Here is a 26,476-nt window from a genome sequence, read left to right on the forward strand (position 1 = left end):
ATCATCGAGAACTCATAAGCTAAAAACCTTCCACATTTATAAATGCCTTCTCCATTCAAGTATTCTTTTGTGAACTGAGCTATTGGATTCTCTTTTCTTTGAAACAGCTTATTGAATGCTTGGTTTATTTCATCTTAAGTAAAAATATTTTGTATCCGTATAATTATTATAACATCTTCCTGACAAAACCAATTCTTAAAAAAGCCTCACGGTGAATATTTTATCTTTTAACATTTCTTTATTTTTCTTAATGAAGTTGGTAACAACACTTTTTTTATAAAAGAATCGTTACTGTACAAAGAATTTCCAAAAAAAAAAATGCAAATGTCCATTTAACTATTATAACATCTTCCTGACAAATCAATTCTTAAAAAGCCTGACGGTTAATATTTCATCTTTTAACATTTCTTTATTTTTCTTAATCAAGTTGGTAACAACACTTTTTTAATAAAAGAATCGTTACTGTACAAAGAATTTCCAAAAAAAAAATGCAAATAAACAACAATAAATTGATACAATAAAATAACTCATCCAATGATTCTGCTATAGAAAAAATATCCATATAAAATAAGCAAGCCCGTTGCAACATAGAAGTGGTATTTATCATCATCAGTTCATAAACAACTCTTGAAAACCATTGAACATATATCTCTAACGGCTTTTTTCAAAGTGGTTTGGTTTCAGTTCCGGTTTGGGAAACAGTTTTTTCACCTCTACCGAAGCTAAGACTCTAGGGAGTTAATTAGGGCGCACACCTTGTCCAACTTCTTAGAGCATGTTTGGGGTTGAGTTTAAAAATTGTTTATTGACTTATTAGTTTTTTCAAAAAACCATTTTGAAAAGTCATGATTTGGGGCTTTTAAAAAACTATTTTTTAACCCTTTTAAAAAGCTAAAATAAATTAGACTTTTGTGATTGTCAAACACATTTTAACTTGTTGGCTTTGAAAACACCAATAAGTCAATAAGTATATTTCAAACTTAATCTCAAGCATGCTCATGGAATGAATGAGCTTTGAACAGGCTATTATTACAGTATCGCATCAAGTAAATGAGCCCTCTTTGATTTTAAACGCCTTTGTTCCTAGCCCGGTCCATTGACGATATTCGAGTCAAAAGCTGACTGTTATACAATCTCCCCTTTCTTAAAAAAGCCTATAACATTATTTAAAAACTCACTCTTAACTTATATCAAAATATAGAAAAATGACTGCACTATTAGGAGCAACCGTAATACAAATGACTACACTTTCAGCTTCAGAGCTTGCCTAAAAAAACAAAAGTTAAAATATTAAATATTAAATTTTTTATTGATCAATAAATAAATTAAAGTAAATTAACCTGAAGCACTCCAGTGGCATAGATCTGGCTGCAACATCTTGCTCAACACATCTGTGAGCATCTTCTGTTACCTTTTGCTAAGGGTGTGCATTAAACCGAAAAAAACCAAACCGATACTTAGTTTTATGTTTTTGTAAAAACCGAACATCATCATCATCATCGGCATCGTACTCAGTATATCCCACCAATAGCAAAGCTATGATAGGGTCTGAGGAGGGTAAGTTGTAGACAGCCTTACCTCTATCATAGGAATAGAGACGCTGCTTCCGGTAAGACCCCCGTCTCGATAGTAGTTTTGCATCAAGCCTTGGACATAAGGCTCGTAACACTCAACCATCAGCACCCCGGACGATTGGTGCATGTACCCTTGTCTTTCGGCTATCAACGCCACCACATGATGTCTGATTAACCTTCAACCACTTTTAACGTTATTTTCACAAGATTAATAAAATAACATCAAAGCCAACCCGAACACTTTTCAAAAATTCCAAAACCAAAGTTTTGGGTTTTAGTTAGGTTTTATCCCAAAGCCAACCCAAACCAAACACACCCCTACTGTTTGTTCTTACTCTAGCTGCATCAAAACTTAACAAATAAAAATAATAAAGAAACATGTAGCATGGCATTCTCTTGTTTCTTCAATTTAGTTGTATTCTTCGGCATTTATATTATTTAATAATAAATGCTAATAACAATATAAACCAAATAAGGAGTCTAGTAGTCATTTTGTACAAGTTGCTTGGCAGCAACATTAAGAAACTTACCTAAACGAAGACGCAATTGAATCGGACAAACCCAATAAAAAAAGTACCAAAACAAAAACAAACTTATTAAGCAACATGAACGTTTGGATCTACTGATATAATGACCAAATTACCCATGCAAGGTCTCCAGGCAATGTAAACGCACTTTGACAGATATCATAACCGTCATCCAAACAACATTGCAAAAGTAGGTGCGTTAAATTACTTTGTGAAGCACATGATGAAAATGATTATTTGATTATGCAATGAATATCAAACTTTTATTATAAAAAATATTGAAGTAAAAAAGGTGAATTACCAGACATTCGATTCCACTATCGAGACCTTCGTTAGTCCAGACATATAAGATCCAATGAACAAACGGCAAATTTTATGTCAAATTGAACATCAGCTGAAACGGATCAACCGGCAACATAAGTATCTAAATTTTACAGAAGTTGACCATAAATAAGGTCAAAATCCCTCCACTTTCAATCATGTGATTTTTTTTATAAATACTAAACTGATTTGGGCAAGCTTGGTCTGTAAATGAGAGTCGGCCTGGCTAGATATGTAAACGGCCTGATTTGTGCCAGCACGGTCTGCAAATGAGCGAACTCAATCTGGCTTGTTGGTTAATTTAATATAAAGTCCAAATGTCAGTTTATTATGCTCCAAATCAACTTCAGCTCCTCTCAACTCTCCTTAATTTGAGTTTCTTGACGTTTTCTGCTACTAAATTGGTATCTTTTCTTCAACCTTATCTTCTCTTTGGAGCTTTCAACCAAATCTGGAAACACAATTTTGCTTGGCTAACATGAAATCAATTAAATTAACCAAACTAAAATGAAATAAATTTCAAAACCATAAAAAGTAAAGACCATGTTTTACAGACATCGGAAGAGAACAAAGAACTATTATGTCAATCTGGATAAGGCTGCGTGCTATGGTACGGGGCTTCGAAGCCCCTCCACAATGCCACGTCAGCGCCAAGTAGGCACTGGGGCTTCGAAGCCCAACCTTTTTTATTTTATTTTTTTTATAAAACAAAAAAACCAATACAAATAAAAATAAAAAACATATAAATAAAAAACCCAATACAAATAAAAATAAAAATCCTACAAATAAAAATATAACTAATGCTCGTCGTCCTCGTCCTCGTTTGCATATTTGGCCAATATCTTTGCTCTTCTTTTTTCCATCACCGCCCGCGACACAGGATCTAGATGCGATAGATCTTTTGTGATGAGCTCGAGTTCCTTTTGTTCCGTTCGCTCTTTGTGGATCGCTTTGTATTTCGCAAGCATCGCCTTTCTTTCTTCGTGCACCTTCATGAGGCCCTCCTGTCTTTGTTTTTTAATGTTGGCAATCTCGGCTAGCCTCCGCTCCAAGTTTTCAAGATGCGAGCTCGTGTCGGAACTCTTAAAGGATGTGGTTCTGGACGAAGATCCTCTACCTCTAGCCGCCGCCTTGGCTTTATCTCTTCCTAACGGCCGTGGCAACTCATCCGGTTCGTCAAAAATTAATTCCGAATCCAACTCGTTTAGATTAATTTGACAAAGACCATCGGACATGGGCTGCGACAGCGATTGATCGGCCGAAGTAGACGTTGTCTTTGACCGTTTGGACGGCCGCGATGGTGATGATGTCGGGACCGTATGTCACTTTGGCAAGCTTATGCATTGTCTCCAAACATCCAACATGCTAAAATCTTTATTATAAAGGGTTTTGTATTGTTTTAAGCATGCCTCCAACACATCAGCATCGCCCATGCCGCTTTTTCTGTTGTTCTGCACGTGGGTGTGAACGGCTGTGAAGTCGGTTATTTGTGTGCGTAATGACTTCCAATTTTTGTAGACGGAGTCATTCCCGCGATGCTCTCCTCGACCCATTAAAGCAAAGAACTTGGTGCGTATTTGTACCCAAATCTCCGGCGAATGTTTGTCGTCACCTTCGATACATATAAAAGCTTAATATTAGTAAACAAAAAAATATAACATGGAAAACATATAAATATTTTTATTATATACCTTGAATCGAGTCTTCGGAAGAGTCGATCCACGCTAAGGCTAACGCCATTACCTCGCCCGCTTCCCACATTTGTCGTTCGCCCTTTTCGGTTGTTCGAACGTCACCCGGGTTCTTTTTTTTATGACTTATTTTTGGACGCGGGACTTGCGTTTCGGGTATTTGGGTTTGTGGTACTTGCGAGGACGTATACGGCATTGGCGCCCGAAAGAACATATCGGGGGTAAACGGTGGCATGGGTGGAGGAATCGTCGGTCGTTGTTGGTTTGCATAGAACGGGTTGCTGAGGTCGACGTTATTTGCGAGCAAACTAGCCCACCACATACAACTCAGATCCCACGGGTTTTGATTCGGGTTCGGGTTTGGGTTCGGTGTTGAGCTTGAGCCCGTGTTCGGGTTCGGGTTCGAGTTAGGGTTTATGATTTGGTGTGAAGATGAATGTTGTGAAGATGGTTAAATTTGGTGTGAAGATGAATGTTGTGAAGATGATTAAATTTGGTGTGAATATGAAAGTTGTTTGAGTAAAATTGAGAAAAGGGTTTGAATTTATATAGAAATGTTAATTTTAATTTTTATTTTTAAACGGCTATATTACCGTTGGTGGTGGGCCCCCCACCTCACCCCCCTTCCGCGCCCATCTTTCCCTCCACCTTTCCCCCCTCCGCGCCCCACCTATCGGCGCCCCTCGGCGGTGTTTGGAGCCCACCACGCCCGTCTCCCCCTCCCCTCACTTCTGGTATCAGAGCCTTGTGCTCAACTTTTTAAAAATTAATGTTAGAGCCTTGTGCTCAGTAAAAATTAAACACTAAGCCTTAGGCTCAGCTGAAATGGAAAATAAAAATTTTCTAATTGAAGATGATACTGAAGAATCATACGAACAAAATACTGAAGTTATCAACTTTAGTGAAAATGAAAGAGGTTTTCAGTCAGATTACATGATTAATTCTGACCAATTAACAAAAATAAGCAAGCTAAAGTTCAAGCTTGATAATAGACAGGTTTTTAATCAACCTAATAGTTTACAAAGCCTAGTTTCAAAGGCTTTCTTAAGGAAGAATAAAATCCTTTACTGCTTTAATACTGAAGAATTTTCATTAGACATAAAGGATACATCAGGAAAAGTATTTTTGCCGCTCTTAACAAAAGGAGAAATAGCAAAAAGACTTTTGACTGTTAAACCCGAATTAAGAAAATCAATGAACATGGTGCATATAGGAGCAGTAAAAATCCTACTAAAAGCACAGTTCAGAGATGGAATTAATTTTCCTATAAAAATGGTTGTTGTTGATAATAGAATCATTAACAGACAAGATGCTCTCTTAGGGGCAGTATAAGGAAATTTAGCTTATGGTAAATTTATGTTTACTGTATACCCTAAATTTGCTTTACATCGAGATTCAAAAGATTTCGACAAAACTCTTAGTTTCATACATCAGTGCGAAAGAACTGATCTTATGGAACCAGGAAATAAAGTATTTACAATTAATTATCTAATATCGTATGCTATTACCAATAGTACTCATTCAATAGAGTATAAAGAAAAACAGAGTATAACAATCGAAGATATATTCTCAGATATAGGAACAATAGAAGAAAGTAAATTCACTGAACCTTCACAACTTCAAGAAAATTGGGCAATTAACATAGCTTGAAATAAACAAATTCTAGACATAGCTTTTCTAGACACACTCTAAGAATTAGAGAACCAGCTTCCACTTCTACAGAAGTACAGTTAATACGATTTATGTCGGAAAGAATAGATAAGTATGGAGAAATATTTAAAGAGGTTATAGGAATATAATGTCTTTAACCCCAATCATAGAAGCAGTTAAAGCTCTAGATGATGCAATTAACTTTGAAGAAAGTGAAATTCTAATATATGAAGGCCGAATAAACCAAACTAAATATGACTTTATGTTACCAGATAACATAAAAGCTCACAATATAAGATTCTTTAAAAAAGAATTAATTACCGCTAGAAAGAAACTCTCTAAGCTTAAAGCGAGAAGAACTCTAATAACCACAACATGAGTTCTCTTCTAAAGCTAGAAGAATTAATTAGAGATTTAATTAATAAAGTAGAAAAATTATCTGCCAATGAAAATTTAGAGACTATAGCCGCAAAGATTATTAAGGATGTCTTAGAAAAAATTGATAAATTAGAGGAAGCTAAGCCTCAAAAGGTAGAACAACACACAAAAATCTTCAACGAACGAGGAAGATTTCAGAAATACTCTTTTCCTAACTTTAATGTAGAAAATCCATCATTAGGAAGTTCTAAATGTCCAAATGCATTAAAATGGCCTTTTGGTATGAAAGAACCATAAAATATTAAAAAAATACAATTCTTTAAAAGCTGATATGAAAGGACAACGTCCATGTGATAGCCTTTAAAAGTAAAAAACCCATGTGAGATGTCTAAATTATTAAATTTGGAAATTGATCTACAAATACAAAAGTGTCACATAATTCAAAAATTCAGCATAATTCAGGATGACTGGAGTATGCATCCAGGTGACAAATTAAAAACTCTATCTGAGCAATTAAAGCAAAAGTTAAAACTTGAAAGAGAAATTCAAGAGCTTAACAAAACGAAAAAATGAGTTCTATCGCTCAAAAACTAGAACAAATATTTGATAACCAGCTAGAGATAGGCTCAGCTGAACAAATACATGAACTAGTCCAACTAATGTCATTAAGTGATAAAGAATGCGAACAAAAATTTGCAGAAAATAAAAGTCTTAGAGACAAATATTTTCTAAAAAAGGTTTTTACAATAAAAGAACCTAAAATTGAAAAAGATACAACACCAGAACCTATAACTGAAGATGAAAATTCTTCTGAAGAATACACTCCTTTGTATAATAGTAGAACAAATCGGGCTAGTACTAGTTACACTAGCCACAAAAAGAAAATTGTAGAATTTTCTATGCCTTATCACAAAGGTATACCATTAAAATAGACTGTATCTTCGATCTTGAAAAAAGAAAAGAAGTTATAGACAAATGGAATACTGAGATTAGTCTCATTAACCAATCCAATCCAGAAGAGTTCTCTAATGCTAAAGCAGTATTATTACTAATAGAACATAAATCTTCCGGAATTATTCAAGATTTCATTAAAGGTACAACCTGGAATGAAAACATGAATGATATAGACCTCTTTGATGAACTAATAAACGCCAAGTATATGATGTTTTTAGGTCTTGATTTTCTTACAAATAAAGACCAAGAAAATCAAAAATTGCTGGAAAAGGCAAGACAAAATCTTACGGAAGCACAATTATGTGATATATGTCTTTTTGATGATTTCACTTGCTTATTTGAGCAAAACTTGTACAAGTTAAGTACGGGTGAATATCATTCCTGGATAGAAGCCTACTTAATAAAAATCCCCATAGTAGGAGAAAAAGCCAAAGAAAGATGGAATAAAGAAAAAAATTCTTTTACTATGCATTCCCTCAGATTTGCTACAAGAATTGTTAAAGAAGAAATTGCAGTCTATTGTGATTTCTCCAATAAACAAAAATAGTTAAAAAGATTTAACAAAAAATGTTGCAGTACTTTAACTGAAACACCTCAATTATCCTTTGGATGTGACCCACCCAAAGATAAAAAAATACTTCAAACAGAAATATAAAAGAAAATATAAAACAAAAAGAAGGTTTTGGAAAACCAAGAAGAAAAAATTTACGCCAGGTAAATATTTTTCAAAAGAAAAACCAAAAATCTATCCGCAAGGAAAGAAAAAATGCAGATGTTGGATATGTTCTGAAGAAGGACATTATGCCAACGAATGTCCTAACCGACAAAAATTCCCAGAAAAAACAAAGCTCATTTTAGAAGATGAAGAAGAAGGATATTTTCCTTCTGAAAATATTTACGATGGGTATACTCAGGTATATTCATTAACAGTCAAATACGACTCTTCTGACGATTCTACTGACTCAGAATGACTACAACCCCTAAGCGAGAAGAAAATGAATTAGGCAAATTACATTTTTGTCAAAATATTTTAAAACAAGAGGAATTGGTGTATGCTAATATAACCAATCTCAACTCTATTTATATCAAAGGAAAAATTTTTCTAAAAGGATATAAAACGATAACTTTACATTGCTATGTTGATACCGGAGCAAGTCTCTGTTTAGCAAGTAAATATGTTATCCCTTAACAACTTTAGGAAAAAACACCCAAGGACATTAAAGTAACAATAACTAATGAAGAAACGATTAAACTAAATAAGGTTTGTAGAAATCTTATAGTTTACATTTCAGGAGAACCATTCCCGATTCCTACCATTTATCAACAGGAATCAGGAATAGATTTACGCATTGGAAATAATTTATGTCAGCTGTATGGACCCTTACACAATTGTTAGATAAAATATCTTTCCATCTTAATCAAGAAATGATTCTGATTAAGAAAATAACCAAAGCACTTCGGGTTGGAAACCCCGATTTTCTTGACTCAATGAAAAAAGATTCAAAAATAAAGCAAATACCTGGTACTAATATAACTCAAAAATTTATAAAACCAGAAGAAAGGTATTTCATAGAAATACAAAAATATCAAAAAATAGAAGCACTACTTGAAAAAGTATACTCAGAAAATCCCATTGACCTAGAAAAATCCAAAAACTGGATGAAAGCGTCAATAAAACTAATAGATCCTAAGACTGTGATCAGGGTAAAACCAATGAAATACAGTCCACAAGATAGAGAAGAGTTTAGCAAACAAATTAAAGAGTTACTTGAGCTAAAATTAATTGTTCCAAGTAAGTCACCTCATATGTCACCAGCTTTTCTAGTTGAAAATGAAGCTGAAAAAAGAAGAGGAAAAAAGCGAATGGTCGTAAATTATAAAGCGGTTAATGCAGCAACAATAGGAGATAGTCATAATCTTCCTTGTATGCAAGAATTACTAACCCTCTTAAGAGGAAAAAACCATATTTTATAGTTTCGATTGCAAAAGTGGTTTCTGGCAGGTACTGTTAGATGAAGAATCTCAACTATTAACTGCATTTACATGTCTTGATGGTCATTATCAATGAAAGGTGGTTCCTTTCAGATTAAAACAAGCACCTAGCATATTTCAAAGACATATGCATAATGCTTTAAGAGGATTAGAAGATTATTGTACCGTCTACGTAGACGATATCATAATATTTTCTAACTCTGAGGAACATCACTATTTTCATGTTTTATCTGTTTTAAAAACAATTGAAAAATATGGAATTATTTTGTCAAAAAAGAAAGCAAATCTTTTTAAAACAAAGATAAACTTTTTAGGTCTGGAAATAGATCAAGCAACTCATTGTCCACAAAAACATATTCTGGAAAATTTACATAAATTTCCAGATACTTTAGAAGATAAAAAACATCTACAAAGATTTCTTGGTGTTTTAACTTATGTCGAAAGCTACATTCCGAAGCTTGCAGAGCTCAGAAAGCCGCTACAGGTAAAATTAAAAAATGATTATATATGGGATTGGAAAGAAGCCGATACAGATTACATTAAAAAGATAAAGAAAAACTTAAAAAGTTTTCCTAGACTTTATCTTCCAAAAGAAGAAGACTCCCTTATAATTGAAACCGATACCTCAAATGATTTTTGGGGTGGGGTATTAAAGGCAAAAACAGCTTATAGAGAGGAAATTTGTAAGTACACATCTGGAAGTTTTAAACCAGCTGAAAGAAATTACCACAGTAATGAAAAAGAATTACTGGCGATAAAAAACACAATTTCAAAGTTTTCCATTTATCTAACCCCTGTAAAATTCCTAGTCAGGACAGATAATAAAAACTTCACTTATTTCCTAAAAACAAAAATTTCAGGAGATAATAAGCAAGGACGCCTAGTCAGATGGCAAATGTGGTTTTCAAGATATTCCTTTAATATTGAACATCTTGAAGGACCAAAAAATGTGCTACCTGATAGCTTGACACGTGACTTTCAAAATACGCAAGCAATGACGTAATTTTTTTCTATAAATAGAATGCGTCTCTTTCAAAAGTTCATCACACCCACATTTTGAAAAAGAATTGTGATGGAAGAAGAAAAAGAAAAAATCAAGGCCCTACGCCTAAAAGAAAAAATTCTTTTGATAGAATTACAAGCTGTGCAACAGCAAATTGTGTTATACAATGATTTGCTTAACACCAAAACTGTAAATTCTGTACAGGAAGACAAAAGTCTTAAAACAAAATCTATTTCTTTACAAACGGCTAAAGGTAAAGAAAAATCAAGTCCGTTGATCCCTGATGCTTTGGGAAAAAGCATACATGCGGCAAAAGATGAGCCACAATCATCTTCTAGTCCGGAAGCAAACGGATCCGGTAAAGACAACTCAAATCCGTTTACGGCTGATAGTTTGCCAAAAACTATTAAAACCACCTATGCTCAAAAGGTGACATCTCCAGGAAATCAAAAGACAAGATTCTATGTCATTTTTTAAGGAGACCACAGAGGAATTTATGAAGACTAGGCTATTGTCTCAAAATATGTCCAGAATACATCAGTTCCCTACAAAAAATTCAGCTCCTTGTTACAAGCCCAACAAGAAGCCACAAGATTTTCTGCAGAATTTGGAAGAAAAGAAATTCCATTAAGAATTACTATCTATCCTATACCTGTAGTAAAGACAACAAGAACCTCACCGGTTAACTTTTCAAATTCACCATTTGAAAGAAGAACAGAAAAAAGAATAGAGATTCAGAATGAAGAAATCGACCTAATAAGTTTGGACGAATTCCGATCAGTCTGGTCTAAAGCTAGGGCTCTTAGCCCAGATGACTTTGAAGTCGAAAATATATACACAGAAGACAAGATATCAAAAAGTCTATTAACTTATGTCCAAGATCTGATCCTCATTTAGTTTATCTAGCATTTTCTGTTGTACTAATTAAATGTATATATCTCTCTGCTAATTTACAAGAAATCAATTTGTTCACAGAAGACATGAAGAAGGCTATAAAAACCTTCAGAAAAAAGATTGCAGCAGCCAAAGATGCCAACATCTATATTGAATGCATTTCTGCATTACCAGATTGGTATCAAGGAAAAAGCTTTCCCGCTTTACATTTATTAGAGGTTGGCTTAGCTAAAACAAGAAATGTTCAACCTTCCAAAGTCATAGAAGAAAAAGAATATATCAGCAACTGGGTCTCCATTAGAGTCAATGGGTATCTAAAAATCTTAAATACTCTTCAGCAGATTAAAGTTGGAAGTTTTAAGAAAATTAATTACTGCAACCAAAACTGCATAATTACTAGTTACAGTGGAACCCCCCCCCCCCTGCCTGTTCATGAAAAACATGCAATAGAGACCATTGAGCAACAAATCATTCTCAATCAACTTGATGTAGGTCCAGCCACTAAAAAATTATTGTGTCAAGAACTGGCACGCATAATAGAAAATCATGCATGTGAAGAGTGCAGAGAAAGTGACATCCTCTCAAACGAAATAATGGAGGATACACGTGAATTGGACCCAACACATGGGTTCATTGATTAAAAGCAAGCATGTGAATAAAGCAGGCAAAGCGACAACCTCTCAGTCGAATAATGGAGGACACGTAATTAGGACCCTGCATGGGTTCAATTATGAAGATAATTACGTAAACAAAAAGAACTTTACGTTCAGTGTTTTTCTTATATAATGTAAGAATTGTAAGGGATAGAGGCATCGAATACTCTCCCAAAAAAATTAATTTCCTTGTAATCTTAGCTATGTGTGCGTAAGCTCCCCCTTAGGGGAAAATGATGTAAATATCCAGAAGTTCTTCCTTCAGGAAGAACAGTTATGAAATAAAACATTCCCTTTTATCAACATCTCTGAGTCTTGTTATGAAAACTGGAGTCCTGGAGTCATTTTTATTTCCCTCAAGGCAGGAGGCCATAGGAAGGTAATGATTGGATTGGTCACTCGTCACAAAGGTTCAGAGACAATGGAGATCTAAGGTATATCTGTCTCATAACTGTTATACTTCAATGATTTTACTTATTTTTCCTTAAATCAAAAAAACTATAATATTTGAAATTAAAAAAATCATGAAAACAAGATATCCGCACTTCTGGTATCAGAGCCTTGTAAAGCAGATATTGTTTTCATGATTTTTTTTATTTCAAAGATTATAGTTTTTTGATTTAAGGAAAAATGAGTAAAATCATTGAAGTATAACAGTTATGAGACATATATACTTTAGATCTCCATTGTCTCTGAACCTTTGTGACGAGTGACCAATCCAATCATTACCTTCCTATGGCCTCCTGCCTTGACGGAAATAAAAATGACTCCGGGACTCTAGGTTTCATAACAAGACTCAGAGATGTTGATAAAAGGGAATATGGTGTTTGGAGCCCACCGCGCCCGTCTCCACCTCCCTTTCACGCCCATAGCGCATAGTCTAAACAATAAAACATTTACCTCAAAATGGTGAATTGACATCCAATATTCACCATTTTGGTGGGCTTGGAGAGCAGTGGTTTCGCAGTCGGTCAAGCCGCATTAAAAGCTGCTTCAGGCAAGATGGTAAAACATGAGAAGGCGTGTCTTGACAACCATCATGTATTTATTCCTTTTGCTTTTGACACTTTTGGCTTCCTCGCGCCTGAAGCTGTGGAGTTACTTACTCGTGTTCAGTGGGTCATGCATAGTAATGTTATGACTCCAAAATCAGCTAATGTAGTTTTTAAAAGATTGGGTTTTGCAATTCAAAAAGGGGTAGCGGCGCAGTTTGTTGCCCGCTTACCTTCTGTTTTGATGTAAAAAAAAGAAAAAAAATTAATAATATTCATCCAAACTGCAACTACAAATTGATTTCAGTAACAATAGAAAGCAAAACTCAAGAGCTCAACAAAACTACGAGACATAAAAATACAAAGAACTAACCCGGCAGCACACAGTGGCGGATACAAAAATTTTCTTCCAGGGGTCGGAAAACTTTTGGGTTAGTACTCAGTTGCTTTTCGCTATATAAATTTTTCTTCGGTCCGGTTCGGTTTTACGGGTCGGGTCAAATCGGTATATAATTTCTTTTTTGATTCGCTTTGGTCGTTTAAGTCGGGTTGGGTCATGTGAAAAAAGATAATCACACAACATATCATATTACCATATAACCAAAAAAAAATACATGATACGTCATTAGTTAGGCATAATTAAAATACAATATATTTATAGTTGTTTTTACGAGTTTTTATTTTGGTATCTAATCATAACATCATTCGTTCGATATTCATATATTAAAAAATATAAAAGCAAAACAAATGCTTATTAAAAGTTAAAAAGTTAACTAATCATATACGAAATAAATGAGCAAGTAATTTTGGGAAAAAAAACATATTGCCTTTTATTATATATTAGGTTATAAATAAACTAACTCATAAATAAATATATGTTTTGTTGACATTATCTTTATTTTCACATGTCATATTAAATTTTGGTAAAATAGTGTGATGTGAGGAAGAGTTAATAAAGGCCCATTACATCCTTAAAATGTTAAATTAGGTCATCTTATTTCTATTCTTCTTTAACTGCAACATGAAAATACTTCTTCGCGCCGGCTTCCGGAAAATGTGGTTGGTTTACTCTTTTTTTCCTTTCAAGTTCTCTCTGTTGGTGGTCATTCTCAAATCCACAGGGGTCAGTATTAAAATTTCATGAGAGTCGGCCGGAATTTTAACACATATATACCACTAAAAAAAAATTTCTCACAGGGGTCGGCCGACCCCCTTCCACCAAGGTACCTCCGCCACTGGCAGCACAGCGAATGAAACTACACCGGCATCTTAAGGTGATGAGGTCAGAGAGGGAAGGTTTCAAGGGTAGAGAAAGATAGCCATGAGAGATAGGCCCGTTTTTCAGCAACTCACAGCTGGATTCGATCTCTTCGTGTAGATCTAGAAAATGGTGGTGGCAGATCTGTAAATTGGTTTCTAGAATAGATGATGGTTGGAGATCAAATGGTGAGGGAAAGAAAGGATAAGCAGAGAGTCAGACAGAAAGAGTTCACATGTTGGCAGGATTTCAAAATTTTGATGGAATTGATTTGAAGCAAATATCACATAGATACCTATTCAAACTTCGGCATAAGACTTTTTATGCAGTAATGAGTTGTAATCTATGCAACTGATACTTGTAAAGTTCTTAAATTTCAACAATTCAATCTTCTTTCTCTTATATATATTATATATAGTAATAGATAATAGATATATATTACACACACATAATAATAAAATAATATAATTTTCAAACCCTTACCCGGCGACAAATCTATGTCCCCAGCTCCTTTTATCACCCCACATATCAGCTTAGGGGTGGGGGTGTTATAGCCCAATGTCACCCAAAACTCTTCTAATTTGCTGTCCACTACGCATTGTTTTAAGAGGCTTGAACACCCAACTTTCAATTTGTTATTAAACCACCTTTGCCACAACACCAAATGACGTGGGGATAGAAATCAATCTTCTAATTTGCAAATTTTATTATTGCTTGTTTAATTTTATTTGGTTTTCCTTGTTGATAATACTTTTGGATGAAACAGGTCAGCAATGATAAAATCAGTGAGTAATAAACTGTTGGTATCCTTTCTCAGTACAGACTAATATAACCATATGATGAGCTGATTCAATATAATATAAGAAGATAACATTTATTTATACCCTAACAAGCATGAGAATAAAACTATAATAAGATAATATTTGTTGTATATTTAATGAATTCAGTAAAGTAAAAGCAAGCATCAGTTGGTATCATCTTCAAGGTCTGAAAATAGTAGTTGATCATCAAGAGCAGAAACATCCATCATTCTATCGGACGCCTGTTTGGCCCACTTGACAATCTTCTCAGCTTCTTTAGCAAGTTTCTCTTCTTCCTTGATCGCCCTCCTCATTATTTTCTTGTGCTCTTTCGTCTTGAAGAAGTCGACATCATAATCATCCCCCGACTGATTCTCCTTCTCCTTCTTCTTCGGGGAACTCCACAAGCAACAAATACTCCTTCGCACCGGTGACACGCTTCTAAATGAACCGGATCTAGAACTATAATTCGATTTACAAGAGCGGTTACTAAATGATGAATATTTAGGTTTAGGTTTCGCTTTCGAATCTCGATTTCCGTCGGAATATTCGGTGTACGGAGGCGATTTCTTCAGATGCAGGTTGCGTTCGTTTGGACTTCCGCCGGTGAAGGATTTGGATTTGGATTTGAGTTTGCGGAAGCGGTATTCGAGGTCGGAAGGTAGGGCATCGGCGGAGCAGTTGATTTTGGCGATTTGTTCGAGAACGGAGTGGTCCATTGCCTCAGAGAGAACATCTTCAACTGCTCGTTCCTCGTCACTGTCTGTGAATGAGAATTCATCCGCCATTCCTATCTTCATTTAGGGCTTTTCTTTTCTTTTCTTTTGGGGGTATTTGTGTCAAGTTTATGGAGCAACGGCTAACTCATCTTTTTGGCATCTTGTGAGGGAGTGACACTAATTTCTTTAGTCTGGGTCCCACGCATCACAATTTTAATTATTACTATTTAAAGATAAGGTTAAATTACAAAAATGAAAATAATGATAACTAATTTAATCCATTAATTTTAGATTTGTGGTAAAAATTAATTTAAGAATGAAAATTGATGAGAAAGGTATGAAGGTAATAACTTATTTATTATTAGTTTCTTCTTTCACATGTTAGGCACATGTCAATTCTCTCTTCATTTTAAAACGTATATAACTTTTTGTATGACATTTTTTTAGAAAAAATTTCACCATAATAGCAAACGTTTTTTTTTATTTTTAATATGAATATCATATTGTTATATAAAATAAAAAAAATTAGTGTGTTTTTTATATTGTGTTATTAGTTGTTCATTTTGTTTTTAAATTGGGTTTTTCTATGCATTGTGTTATAGATTTTGAGCATTGTATTTTTAATTGGTACTCATATTAAAAATAAAAAATTAAAACAAAGATTGCATCATTGTGTCTTTGTACTTAAACATTGTATTTCTACCTATCATTGTGTTGTAGTCATTGTGTAATATGTTTATTGTCTTTTGTTCGAAATTGGCACGTGGCATTCACTTAATTTGAGAAAGAGTTAGGTGTCATTTTAGTACCTGTGATTTGTCCAATTACGCAACTTTAGTACCGTTTTTGAATTTATTGCAAATGGCTACCTCACTTTTCTAAAACTTGCAATTTTAGTACTTTTTCTAACCCCCGTCTATCTTGTCCGTTAAATAAGGGGCAAATTAGTAATTTTGATTATTTTATATATTTTCTCTTTTGGGCTAAGTGTTATTTTTATACCTATGGTTTGTTTAATTACGCAACTTTAGTACCTTTTTTGAATTTATTGCACCTGAATACTTTGATTAATTTTTTATAGATAGACAAACCGAAAGAGACATTACATATTACTTTTAAAGAGCATCTCTAACCCTAAATGAATAGACTTAAAAGCGTCAACAAAAAGTTTGTGCGTTCACAAGTTTATTGACACGATGAAAATGATATATATTTTTGAAAGCCTCGATAGTAAATAAGTGTAATAGTTCCTTTTGAAAGCGGTTATACGTATATGCGTTTATAATGTTTCATAGCTATTCTCAAAAACTATATAATTAGTTCGGAATGTTTCATAGTTTTACTAGAAAACTATTGTAATTTGTAAATTATTTAAAATGTTCGATTGTTTTCCCTGAAACATTGATAATGTATAAATGTATATATATTCATAATATTTGATCGTTTTCCTTCCGAAAACATTGATAATATTTACATGAGCCTATGATAACCAAAACAAGCAAAAACAAACAAATTCGTACACCTGCAGGGAATACGAATACTATGTAACTCCATGAGACTATAACCAAACCTTGACCTGAGATCCTTGCCCCACTTCTTGCTAGGCGGGTTATAATTTGGATAATATTGCTATCATTCGATCCTCCAGATTGGTGATTAGTGCGACTAACCATGATAAGGGGTGCCAAACCCAATAGTACTATTCGATATTTCCACGGCTAAATCCATAGTTAATGGTTACACTTAGACAGGGGACTTTTTGAGCTTTTGAACCAAACATCTCATAGACACATAATATAGAGCCTTATTTTTGCATTATCATATAAAATAGAACTAGTGCATTTTTCTCAAATAGAACACATATAATTGAGCCTTCACTACCAGAAAAAAAACCTTCAATGACATACATTGCGTGTCATTGATGGGTGCAGATGACACGCAAATGCATGTTGTTGAAACCTCTGTCATAAACGAACTATGGCATACACCTGCGTGTCATATTATATGACACTTTAATGACACTCATTATGACATACAAGTATGACACGCTTTCGTTACTCACATTTATGACACCAGTTTATGACAAGCATTTATGTGTGTCATCGTATACCTTTTTTAAAAAAAAAAAATATTATATAATATATATTGCATAATTACTAATTTTCACATTAATTACACAAATACACAAATATAGCATCAAAATTATATATATATTACACAACGTAAGTCAAAATGTTACAAATATTCCGAAGTTAATTAACAAAAGTATTTGTTAATATTCAAAAGCTAGCATACACATATATCGCTACTAGAAAATAAATTAGGAGGTATAACTTGACCATTCCTCTCGAACGGTATCAATATCCGCATCTGTGTACTCACTTTTGCCTCCCCCAACCTAAGAAAATTAAACAAACAAAACACTTCAAAATTTGGTCGAGTTGAAACGATTTGAGTCAAAATAAACATAATTAAACATCTAAATTATACTTACATTGTTATTGACGAATCGATAATTTGCTTCAGCTCCGGACAGACATCGATAGGCCTTAACGAATCCAAATAATAGCAAGTAGTAGTCTTCATATCTAATACAACCACCACCTAGTGTTTTCTACAAAAACCGAAAACCAATTAAAGTCAAAACAGTTTGGTCCTAATTTCTTTACTAACAATTATTTAAATGAAAATTCAAACCCGGAATTGTAGGGCACTATGATGATGTCATTGTTGTGTTTTGATGGTTATATTGCTTGGTAAAAAACAAACAGTTCGGGTCTTACAGTTGTGTTTTGATTGTGTGTGTAATTATATAAAAAAAAAAAAACTGAACCAAGCAGGTCTTTTGACAGCAGCTTAACCAAACAGTTCGGGTCTAGCCTGTTGAACAGACCCGAAACAGCAAGCAGGTCTTTTGACAGAAGCTTAACCGAACAGCTCGTTTTTTAACTGAACAGACCCGAAACAGCAAGCAGGTCTGTTGAACAGTTCGTTTTTTAACAGCAGCTTAATCGAACAGCAAGTAGCAGCTTAACCGACCCGCAACAGACCTGCGCATGCGAGATCTGCGCCCGCGCATTTGATTATTGGATGATCCTTTGACTGTCGATGTCGGTCGGCTGCAGAAATAAGCTGCAACCAGATAATATCATAATTAGTCATTACTGAAAAAATAATAATGAAATAACACATGCTTATAATGTCATAGGTAGTATTAAAAATGCACCTTTTCATCAAATCTAAAAAGAGACTGATCAAAATAAGGCAACGGTAAAGAGACCAGCACTTTCTTAATAAACTGCATAATTTCAAATCAACAATAAGAGATCAATTGTAGAAAACTAAATAATATTTGATCACAAAAGTCAAAGAATAGTTTTTTACCAACGGAAAGCTTGTAGCTTTATTTTTACTGCTTTTTAGTTGCTCTAGAGCATGAATATTGTTGGAATGAGATGATATAAAATTCATATATGGGGAACTTTTTGACGGTATATGAAAATGATCACAGTACTGTTCAAACAACAGATACAGCTCATCTTATGACATCTGCAAGGCATTAGAAGACCGATTAGTTAACTTGCTACACAAAAAAAATATATATAAAAAAAATTACCCTTTAAATGAAGACCTGATAAAATGCAATAATTTCTGTTGATTCCATGTTATATACAGCAAAGAATGCAGGGTGGCTATCAGCGTTTCGTGACACCTATATGAATAAACTTTTAATAATTATTTGTAACTTAAAACATGTTATGTAACAATGTTATATGAATTCTCTTTTAATAATTTACACAATACTTACCGCTCCATCAACTCTCCCAAACTTGATTAGCAAGTAATGTCGGTCCAGAAATTGCACCTACGCAAAAATGACAAAAAAAGATTTTACAAAAGGGCATAAAAGGAATCTAATCAATTCAGCACGCACCTTCCAATAATCAAATCGACATAATCTTGAAAGTGAAAATAGAACTTCTTTTTAAGGGTTTGGATTCTCTGAAAGCCAACAATTAACCAAACTAGCATTAAAGCAATAAATATGCACATCAAGTGAAAATAAAATGTATAAACTAAAGATTAACAAAAGTGTTATCGCGCAAAACCGACCATAATTTCGTCTTTTTCTTCGTTTTGGATCCCACGCACTATAAAAGAAAGCAGTCTTTGCTTTATACCACACCTTTTACAATAATGACTAATTATGATATTATCTGGATTATTGCTTTGTGCAAACTCTAGAAAGGCCTCCACACCTTCGTCATATGCAGTTAATAGTCTATCAAATGAAATCCATGATTTATCGATGCCCATTTGTGTCTACTTAACACCATGACAAAAAACAAAATCAAACTTTTAACCCAAATGTAAATTGTATACACAATAAAACACCATGTAGCAAATCATAAACAAATAATATGTTTCTACAAGCTAGCGTAAACACCCAACAGTACAACACTAATTAGCAACATTAAACCCTAACAGAAATCAACAATTAACAGTGGACCAAAGTAATTAACAATATTAAACCCTAATCAGATTTCAAACATAAAGAAGTAAATCCCATATAACAACAAAGCAATTAACAGTAGATAAAGCAAACCCTAACCGGACAGATGAGAGGGAGAAAGAAACTAACCAGAATAGCGGCGGTTGTGGTACCGCGGTGGCAGTTGTAGCAGCGGTGGTGGTGGCGTGGTTGTGACGGTACTGATGGAGAAATAAATCGGCGGTTGTATTGAGTCTGATAGCGCTATCGTGGTTTTGGCAGTAGATTTTTAGAGAGATATATGTCTGATAGTAGTATCTAATGAGGGAACGAATTTTAGGCGGGGTGGGTTTTTTTTCATTTGGGATTGTTGGATGACAAACTTACAAATATGAGTTATTTTTTGAAACTAGATTTTATAACCCGCGGGTTGGTGTCAATATTACAGTTGAGGGCATAGTAAATTATCAATACCATAAAGGGTCGTTGAAGAAACACTAAGTGACCCCGGGCAGATTACGGATAATCTGGGGGTTAAGTAATGTTTCCCACGAGGATGAGGTCCAGCAAAGGAAGTTGTTCTTCAGGTGACCTGCAAAACAGACACCGTAAGCTCGTCACTGAGAAGGGGGGGTTCCTCCTTGTGACCACCCTCCGGCGTGAGAATCAGACTAGATTGCTCTGAATATAAGTGTATATTAAGAGATTGCTAGAGAAGATAAGATAATGAGATATCAGATGATGTCCTTACCATTCCAAGGTGTTGGAGTATTTATAGCCGAGGGTAGGTTTCCAAGAAGGTACAGCCGGCTGAATAGTATTCCTGTTCTACCAACAGTGGGCTACGCACAAGCCATGCTGGTTGGTGGATAGGCTGCGGCCGATAGTGACAAGGTCGGCTGTATACTGTTCCTTTACTGCCGGCTATGCACTGTTCCACCAACTGTAGGCTACGCACGTCCCATAGTAAGGGTTGGTGAGTAGGCAGCGGCTAATAGTGACAAACAGTACTAGAGGGTGCTCCTCCTCGTACTGTTGTCGGTGAGCTGTCACCCTGTGATTGGTTCATGGGCTGTTTTGGTCAGATCGTCTGTTTTGCCCATACCTTGGCAGGTATAGTACAAAAGATCTTCCAAAAGCATACGGACTGGCTTACTTGGGCGGGAGTATTCCCGCCTTGCTCATTCCTTCAGGTGACATTACTGAAGTAGCAAGAGTTAGTGCCTTGTGCGTGTAGCCTTGCTATCAGTGCGGGTAGCCTTCCCTGATGGCTTGTATCCGCAACTGCGGGAACAAGCGGGGTACTTCACCATTGGGAGGCTTTCCCTGCGGGTACAGCTGGCGTACTGCGCGCTTCTCTGAGCATGGTGGGTTCTGCGGAAGCAGTTGGTCGTTGCGCAGACGTCCCTCTTCAAGGTGAGTCTTGCGGGTCCAACTGGGCTCTGCTGGGACCTACCTCTTCAAGTCCCCCCAGTCCAATGTTCTTCTCATGAATTATTAATAAGTGAGGTGAACTTTTGGACTTTAGCAAGGGGTTTTGAAAAGGGTTTTTAGTTTTAAGGTTTTCCGTGGAGATTCTTCCCGCGGTTTTCCTAATGTCACGCAGAAATTCCCGACTTTTCTGCTTGATCTTTGGGTATGAAGCGGGTAGGTCTGTAACCTCCTCGCAAGTCAGGAGCGTTGAGTCCCACTTGTGTGGATTCTCCATGGGGTTTTGGTAGTTTTGAACATAGTGATCAATTATGTTAAAACCACCAATTCCATCTTGGAGTTTCAAACAATATAGTTCTCGACGTTCCCGCTATGCGGGGATGTTATTCCCGTTTCCGCAAGCATGGCCCAGAAGATCCTTCTTGGTTTGAATTCCCCGCGGAGCGCTAAGTATGTGAAGGGTTTTGCCTTGACACTGTACCCGCACTCGTCTTACGGTTACTTTACTTCCAAGGTATTCCTGGCGTCAATTCCCTGCGGGTGCTAAGTATGTGAAGGGTTTTGCCTTAACACTTTACTCGCACATGTCTTATAGTTACTTGGTTGCCAAGGTAAGGGGTATTTTCCCGCTTTTGAATCTTTTTGAAATTTTGAAATTCGAAGAGTTGGTGAAAGGATAAGAACAGTCCAAACTATTGAAACGTCGTCCGACGGTTTCTTCTGACAGTGTCAGGACGTGCAGGAAGTTATGGCGACGTGACAGTATATGGTCATTCCAGGCGCTTTTTCAGGCGCGTGGGCGCGAATTTTCGGGCGCGTGGCCGCGAAATTACTGGCACGCGTCCTTTCAACAGCTGTTGCCAGCTTGCTCTTTGCCACGTGTCATAGTTTCATTGCACCTGCGATTTCTCTCTCTTCCGCATTAAATTCATCGCATTGATTGCGATTAGTATATAAAGGGGGAGAGGGTCCTTTGTAATCCACACTTTCACTTTTCTCTTCATCTTCAAAACGATTTCCGGCGAATACTCACCTTTTCAGTCGAGCATTCTCTTGAAATCGTTCTCTTCTTTCATACCTGCAAGATGTCTTCTGCTCACGATCTTGAGGCTACAGCCCAGGAGGCTGGGGTGTACGCCGAGAACCCGTCATCCACGTCCGACAAGGATGACAAGAGTACTGCTGGCGAGTGCCAGTGTGCTCTGCCTGTCGATCTATATCAGTACATCGTCAGGAAGTTCATGCTCGAGTCTTTCGAGCCTGAGTTTCCTGAACCTCACCAGACGGTGTATGATGCCCCCAGAGGCAAGATCGGGGTATATGCCGCATTCTTTGTCTATGGGAATCTTAGGTTCCCCTTGACGAAGTTTGTGTACCGTGTTCAGGAGAGGCACGGTGTACACCTGACCGAGGTACACCCGATGGCGATCGTGAAGATTCGCCACTTCGAGTGGGTGTGCCGGATTCTGGGCGTTGAGCCCTTCGTCGACCGCCTGATGACCTTCTACTCTTGGAGGTGCATCCAGGGGTGGTATACTCTGATAACCCGGATCAAGGGTTTGAAGATTTGCGCAACCGAGCGCAGTCTTCGTTCATGGAAGCGGGAGTTCTTTTATATCTCCGCTCGCGCCATCCCCCTAGCCATGAAGTTCAAGAATGGGCAAGCACTCCCCAGCCTTCACGTCTCCAACTACCAGGAGGCGGAATGGTTCTCAAAGATTTCCCGAGTCCAATCTCCGGTTTACCGCTTTGCGGAGTCCGGGATGGTGATGCTCGGGATGAGCCGGGTGTGGAAGGATGCGGAGGCGCAAAATATCCCGATCGTCCTTGAATACGGTTTGAACTCTGTCCCTTACGGTATGCTCTGTCTTCTTTGTTTATATAGGTTTGTCTTCTAACTGTTTTTCTTTTATTTCAGAGGGGAACGACTTGCAGTCGCTCCTGCATCCGTGGGAGGCTGATAGTCCCGCTCGGATGGGTACTCGTGCTCTAGATGAGAACGAGTTGCCCATCCTTGAACAGACGGCGGATCGGTTCGTGGAGGTCTACCCGCCAGGCCACGAGATCCTGAGCGCAAGGCGGCCAGGTAAGGCGTTATTCAACCCTCGACCCCTCAATGCTGAAACCTCTGCTGGAATTCCTCTAATCTTGTGTTCTAATGAGGAATCCGCAGATGGTCCTCCGTTGGTGCGGAAGAAGAAGGCTGCCGGCGGGAAGGGGAAGGCGAAGGTGGCCTCCACTGCCGATCCGGTGCCTCGGTCTGATTCAGAGACCGAGAGCGAGGAGGTGGCGGGGAACCCTGGTGGTGATAAGACCACTGCTCCGGAGGCTGCGACGACTGTCACCTCCGGAGAGCCCAAGATGACGACGGTGAGCGGCATAAAGAGGCCGGCTCCATCGGGTTCGTCCCCGCCTGTTCGCACTTTAAGGCTCAAGAAAACCCGTAAGTACAAACTTCCTTTATTTTTAACTTCATAGCTTTCCATCATTGATACTTATCTTCTTCGTGCAGGCGTGGATGCTACCGCATTCCAGGGTGGAGCGGGGAGGAATACCTCCGGACCCATGACGGTAGGTTTGGTCAGCCTACCTGAGGCGACGACCCAGGCGGCTGCGCCTGCTTCAGTTGGTTCAGTTGCTCACCCAGTTGAGCCAACTGTTCCAACTGTGATGACATCACCGCCGACTGTCAGTGCCATATTTACTGAATCTTTCACTGAGCCGGCGGTGACTTTTTCTGCGGACTCCTCCGCAGCGGCGACCACGGTTGTGAGTTCACCTCCGTTGGTTTCTACTACCGCGGCGGCCTTCACCATGCCTCCTCCGTCATCGGCAACGACGGCCGATCCTTCAGGTATGCTTGGGGCTTCTCGCCAACCTCTGCCTCCTTCCCATCTGCCTGACCTCTTGGACGGATTTCCCTTGGGTTCAGGTGATGGGTTTGGCGGCTATCGGTCTGTTGTCGACCCTACAGGTGCGTAGGGTTCTTTTGGCCTTTTTTTTTTTGTATCATCTTTTCCTAACTGCTTTTTGTTTTTTGCAGTGTCGGATTCCAATGAAGTGTATGTTCCACGATGGAACATCCGCCGAGGAACAACTCTTCGCACGCCTGTGGAGTGCGTGGAGTGGGCTCGTCACGCAGCTCCCAGTGGTGCGTTGGGGGAAGCCATGGCTAGCTACCAGGAGGGTAGGCTAACCAATGAGCTTCGGGTTCTCCTGGCCCGGATGCAGCCGCGCGTCGAGCTGCTTTGTCGTGAAAACGACAAGTTAAAAGCAGCTCGTATCCAAGAAGTAGCTCAGGCGCGGGCTGTCCGGGAGGAGAATAGGAGGCTCTCCGCCGTTGCTGCGGAGAAGGAGAAGGCCTTCAAGGCCCTTGAAGTTGAAGTTCAGGCCCGTCTCGAGGCCCGTTCCAAGGCTGCCCAAGCTGTTAACGAACAGCTTCGGCTGGCTAAGGAAACTGCTCGGAACGCAACTGAAAGGGCCACCAAGGCTGAAGCTGTTGCTGAGCCTCTACGCCTCGAGAATGAGGAACTTAAAGCCAAACTAGAGGCGCTCCAACAGGCTCATGATGCCTTGGCGATGGAAGACGCGAAGAAGCTCCAAGAGATCCTGGACCAGAGGGGGGGTGCTTGACCACACTGAGCGGAAGCTAAAGGGCGTTGAAGAGGCTGCGGCTAAAGAAGTGTTGCTTGCCAACCTCAACAAAAGTGAAGCCGAACGCGCCCGTAACCAAGCTCAAGCTGCCCTCCAGGAAGCTCTGGTTACCAAGGAATGGCTTCTTCGAGAAGCGTTGTCTCAGGTATGCGTAATTTCATATCTTTACACTTTTCTTTGCACATAGAAGAGATTTTGACACTTGTATTTTTTCTTGTAGGTTGTGCATCGAGTCTTCACGGACACATCATACGACGATGCCATGAGCGCAGCCCTCAACGCTTCTCATGAGGATGGGGAAAAGGCCGGCTTCCTGCTTGGTCTAGGGTTCGTTGAGAAAGGCATCCCGCCTTCCAACTTCCCTTTGTACGATGTGGATACTGAAGCTGTTTATGACCAAGCAGTGAACCAGTATGCCGCTTTCCCGCATCCGGTGGTGGAGAAGGTGAACGAAGTTGCTGCTGCTGATGATGGGCTAGCTATCCTTAAAGCTTTCCTTGAATCGCCACGCTCTACTGATGGTGCGGGTCCAAGTGGAAGTGGTCCTGAAGCTTGATCCTGAAGATCCCTTTCCACCATTAGCGTAGATTTTTGTTTTTGTATAGCTTCTTTTGTATGCGGGTATGCACCCAGCAATCTTTGTAATGTTTGAATTTTGATGGAATAAAGATTGTGTTAATTCCTTGCCTTGTTTATTTTACGCATGTTTTGATTTAACTTAGCAATTTCTTTAGTACTTAGATAAGTTAACTTTTTAACGTGGCAAATTATAAGTTTATGTTTCGCTTCCTCTTTCATGATTGTGCGGGTATGACCGTCACTTACACTTAGTAGGATGGCTTAACTTTACTTATATCTGACCTGCGTGGAAGTTTTCCTCATCTTTTCCTTTGAAATTCTCTAAGTGTTTAGAATAAGTTAACCTTTGAACGTGGTAGATAATAGGTTGAAGTTTTGCCTCCTCGTTCGTGATTGTGCGGGTAAGACCGTCACTTGCACTTAGTAGGATGGCTAAACTTTGCCTACATCTGACCTGCGTGGAGGTTTTCCTTAAAACTTTTGAAATTTTTACCGTTTTGTGTTTATGCGGGTTTTGCCGCCTTCCACACGTAACGACTTCTTCCCATATTTATGCGGTGAATACCGGCACATCAGTGTGGGAAGTTCATAAGTATAAAGGTAAGGCTATCAACACATTGTGAAAGGAGAATCATTTCCATTAGAAGTGGCTCTAGGCCTTTTCTTTACAAGTTTGGAATTGATCTACATGTAACATTTGCGTAATTGAGCTCCATTCCATGTTCTTGGGATGGGAGTGCCATCGAGCCTTTCGAGCCGGTATGCGCCCTTTCCTATAACTTCTTTGATAATGTATGGCCCTTCCCAGACCGGGGCCAGTTTTCCTGGGCGTTGTTGGTTCGAAGCCTCGTTGTTACGCAGTATGTAGTCTCCTACATTGAAGTTGCAGAGTTTTACCCGCGTGTTGTAGTGTT

General features: G+C 37.8%; 1 protein-coding gene and 1 long non-coding RNA gene across 2 annotated transcripts; both read right to left on the reverse strand.

The window, feature by feature from the left end:
* Positions 1-3,744: 3,744 nt before the first annotated feature.
* LOC143593851 (glutathione S-transferase T3-like) lies at positions 3,745-4,183 on the reverse strand. The gene is made up of 2 exons (XM_077073341.1): positions 4,114-4,183; positions 3,745-4,034 (listed from the first exon to the last, which is right to left on the reverse strand). The coding sequence occupies exons 1-2, from the start codon at positions 4,181-4,183 to the stop codon at positions 3,745-3,747; spliced, it is 360 nt and encodes a 119-aa protein (XP_076929456.1).
* A 14,489-nt stretch (positions 4,184-18,672) lies between these two features.
* On the reverse strand, positions 18,673-19,118 carry LOC143594217 (uncharacterized). Its single transcript, XR_013146289.1, has 3 exons — positions 19,038-19,118; positions 18,791-18,955; positions 18,673-18,704 (listed from the first exon to the last, which is right to left on the reverse strand). It is a non-coding gene; the product is annotated as an uncharacterized LOC143594217 (long non-coding RNA).
* Positions 19,119-26,476: the final 7,358 nt, after the last annotated feature.

This window comes from Bidens hawaiensis, unplaced genomic scaffold (assembly GCF_021521415.1).
Source record: "Bidens hawaiensis isolate Kalapana, Puna unplaced genomic scaffold, B.hawaiensis_p1.1 tig00001692_1, whole genome shotgun sequence".
NCBI classification, from domain to species: Eukaryota; Viridiplantae; Streptophyta; class Magnoliopsida; order Asterales; family Asteraceae; genus Bidens; species Bidens hawaiensis.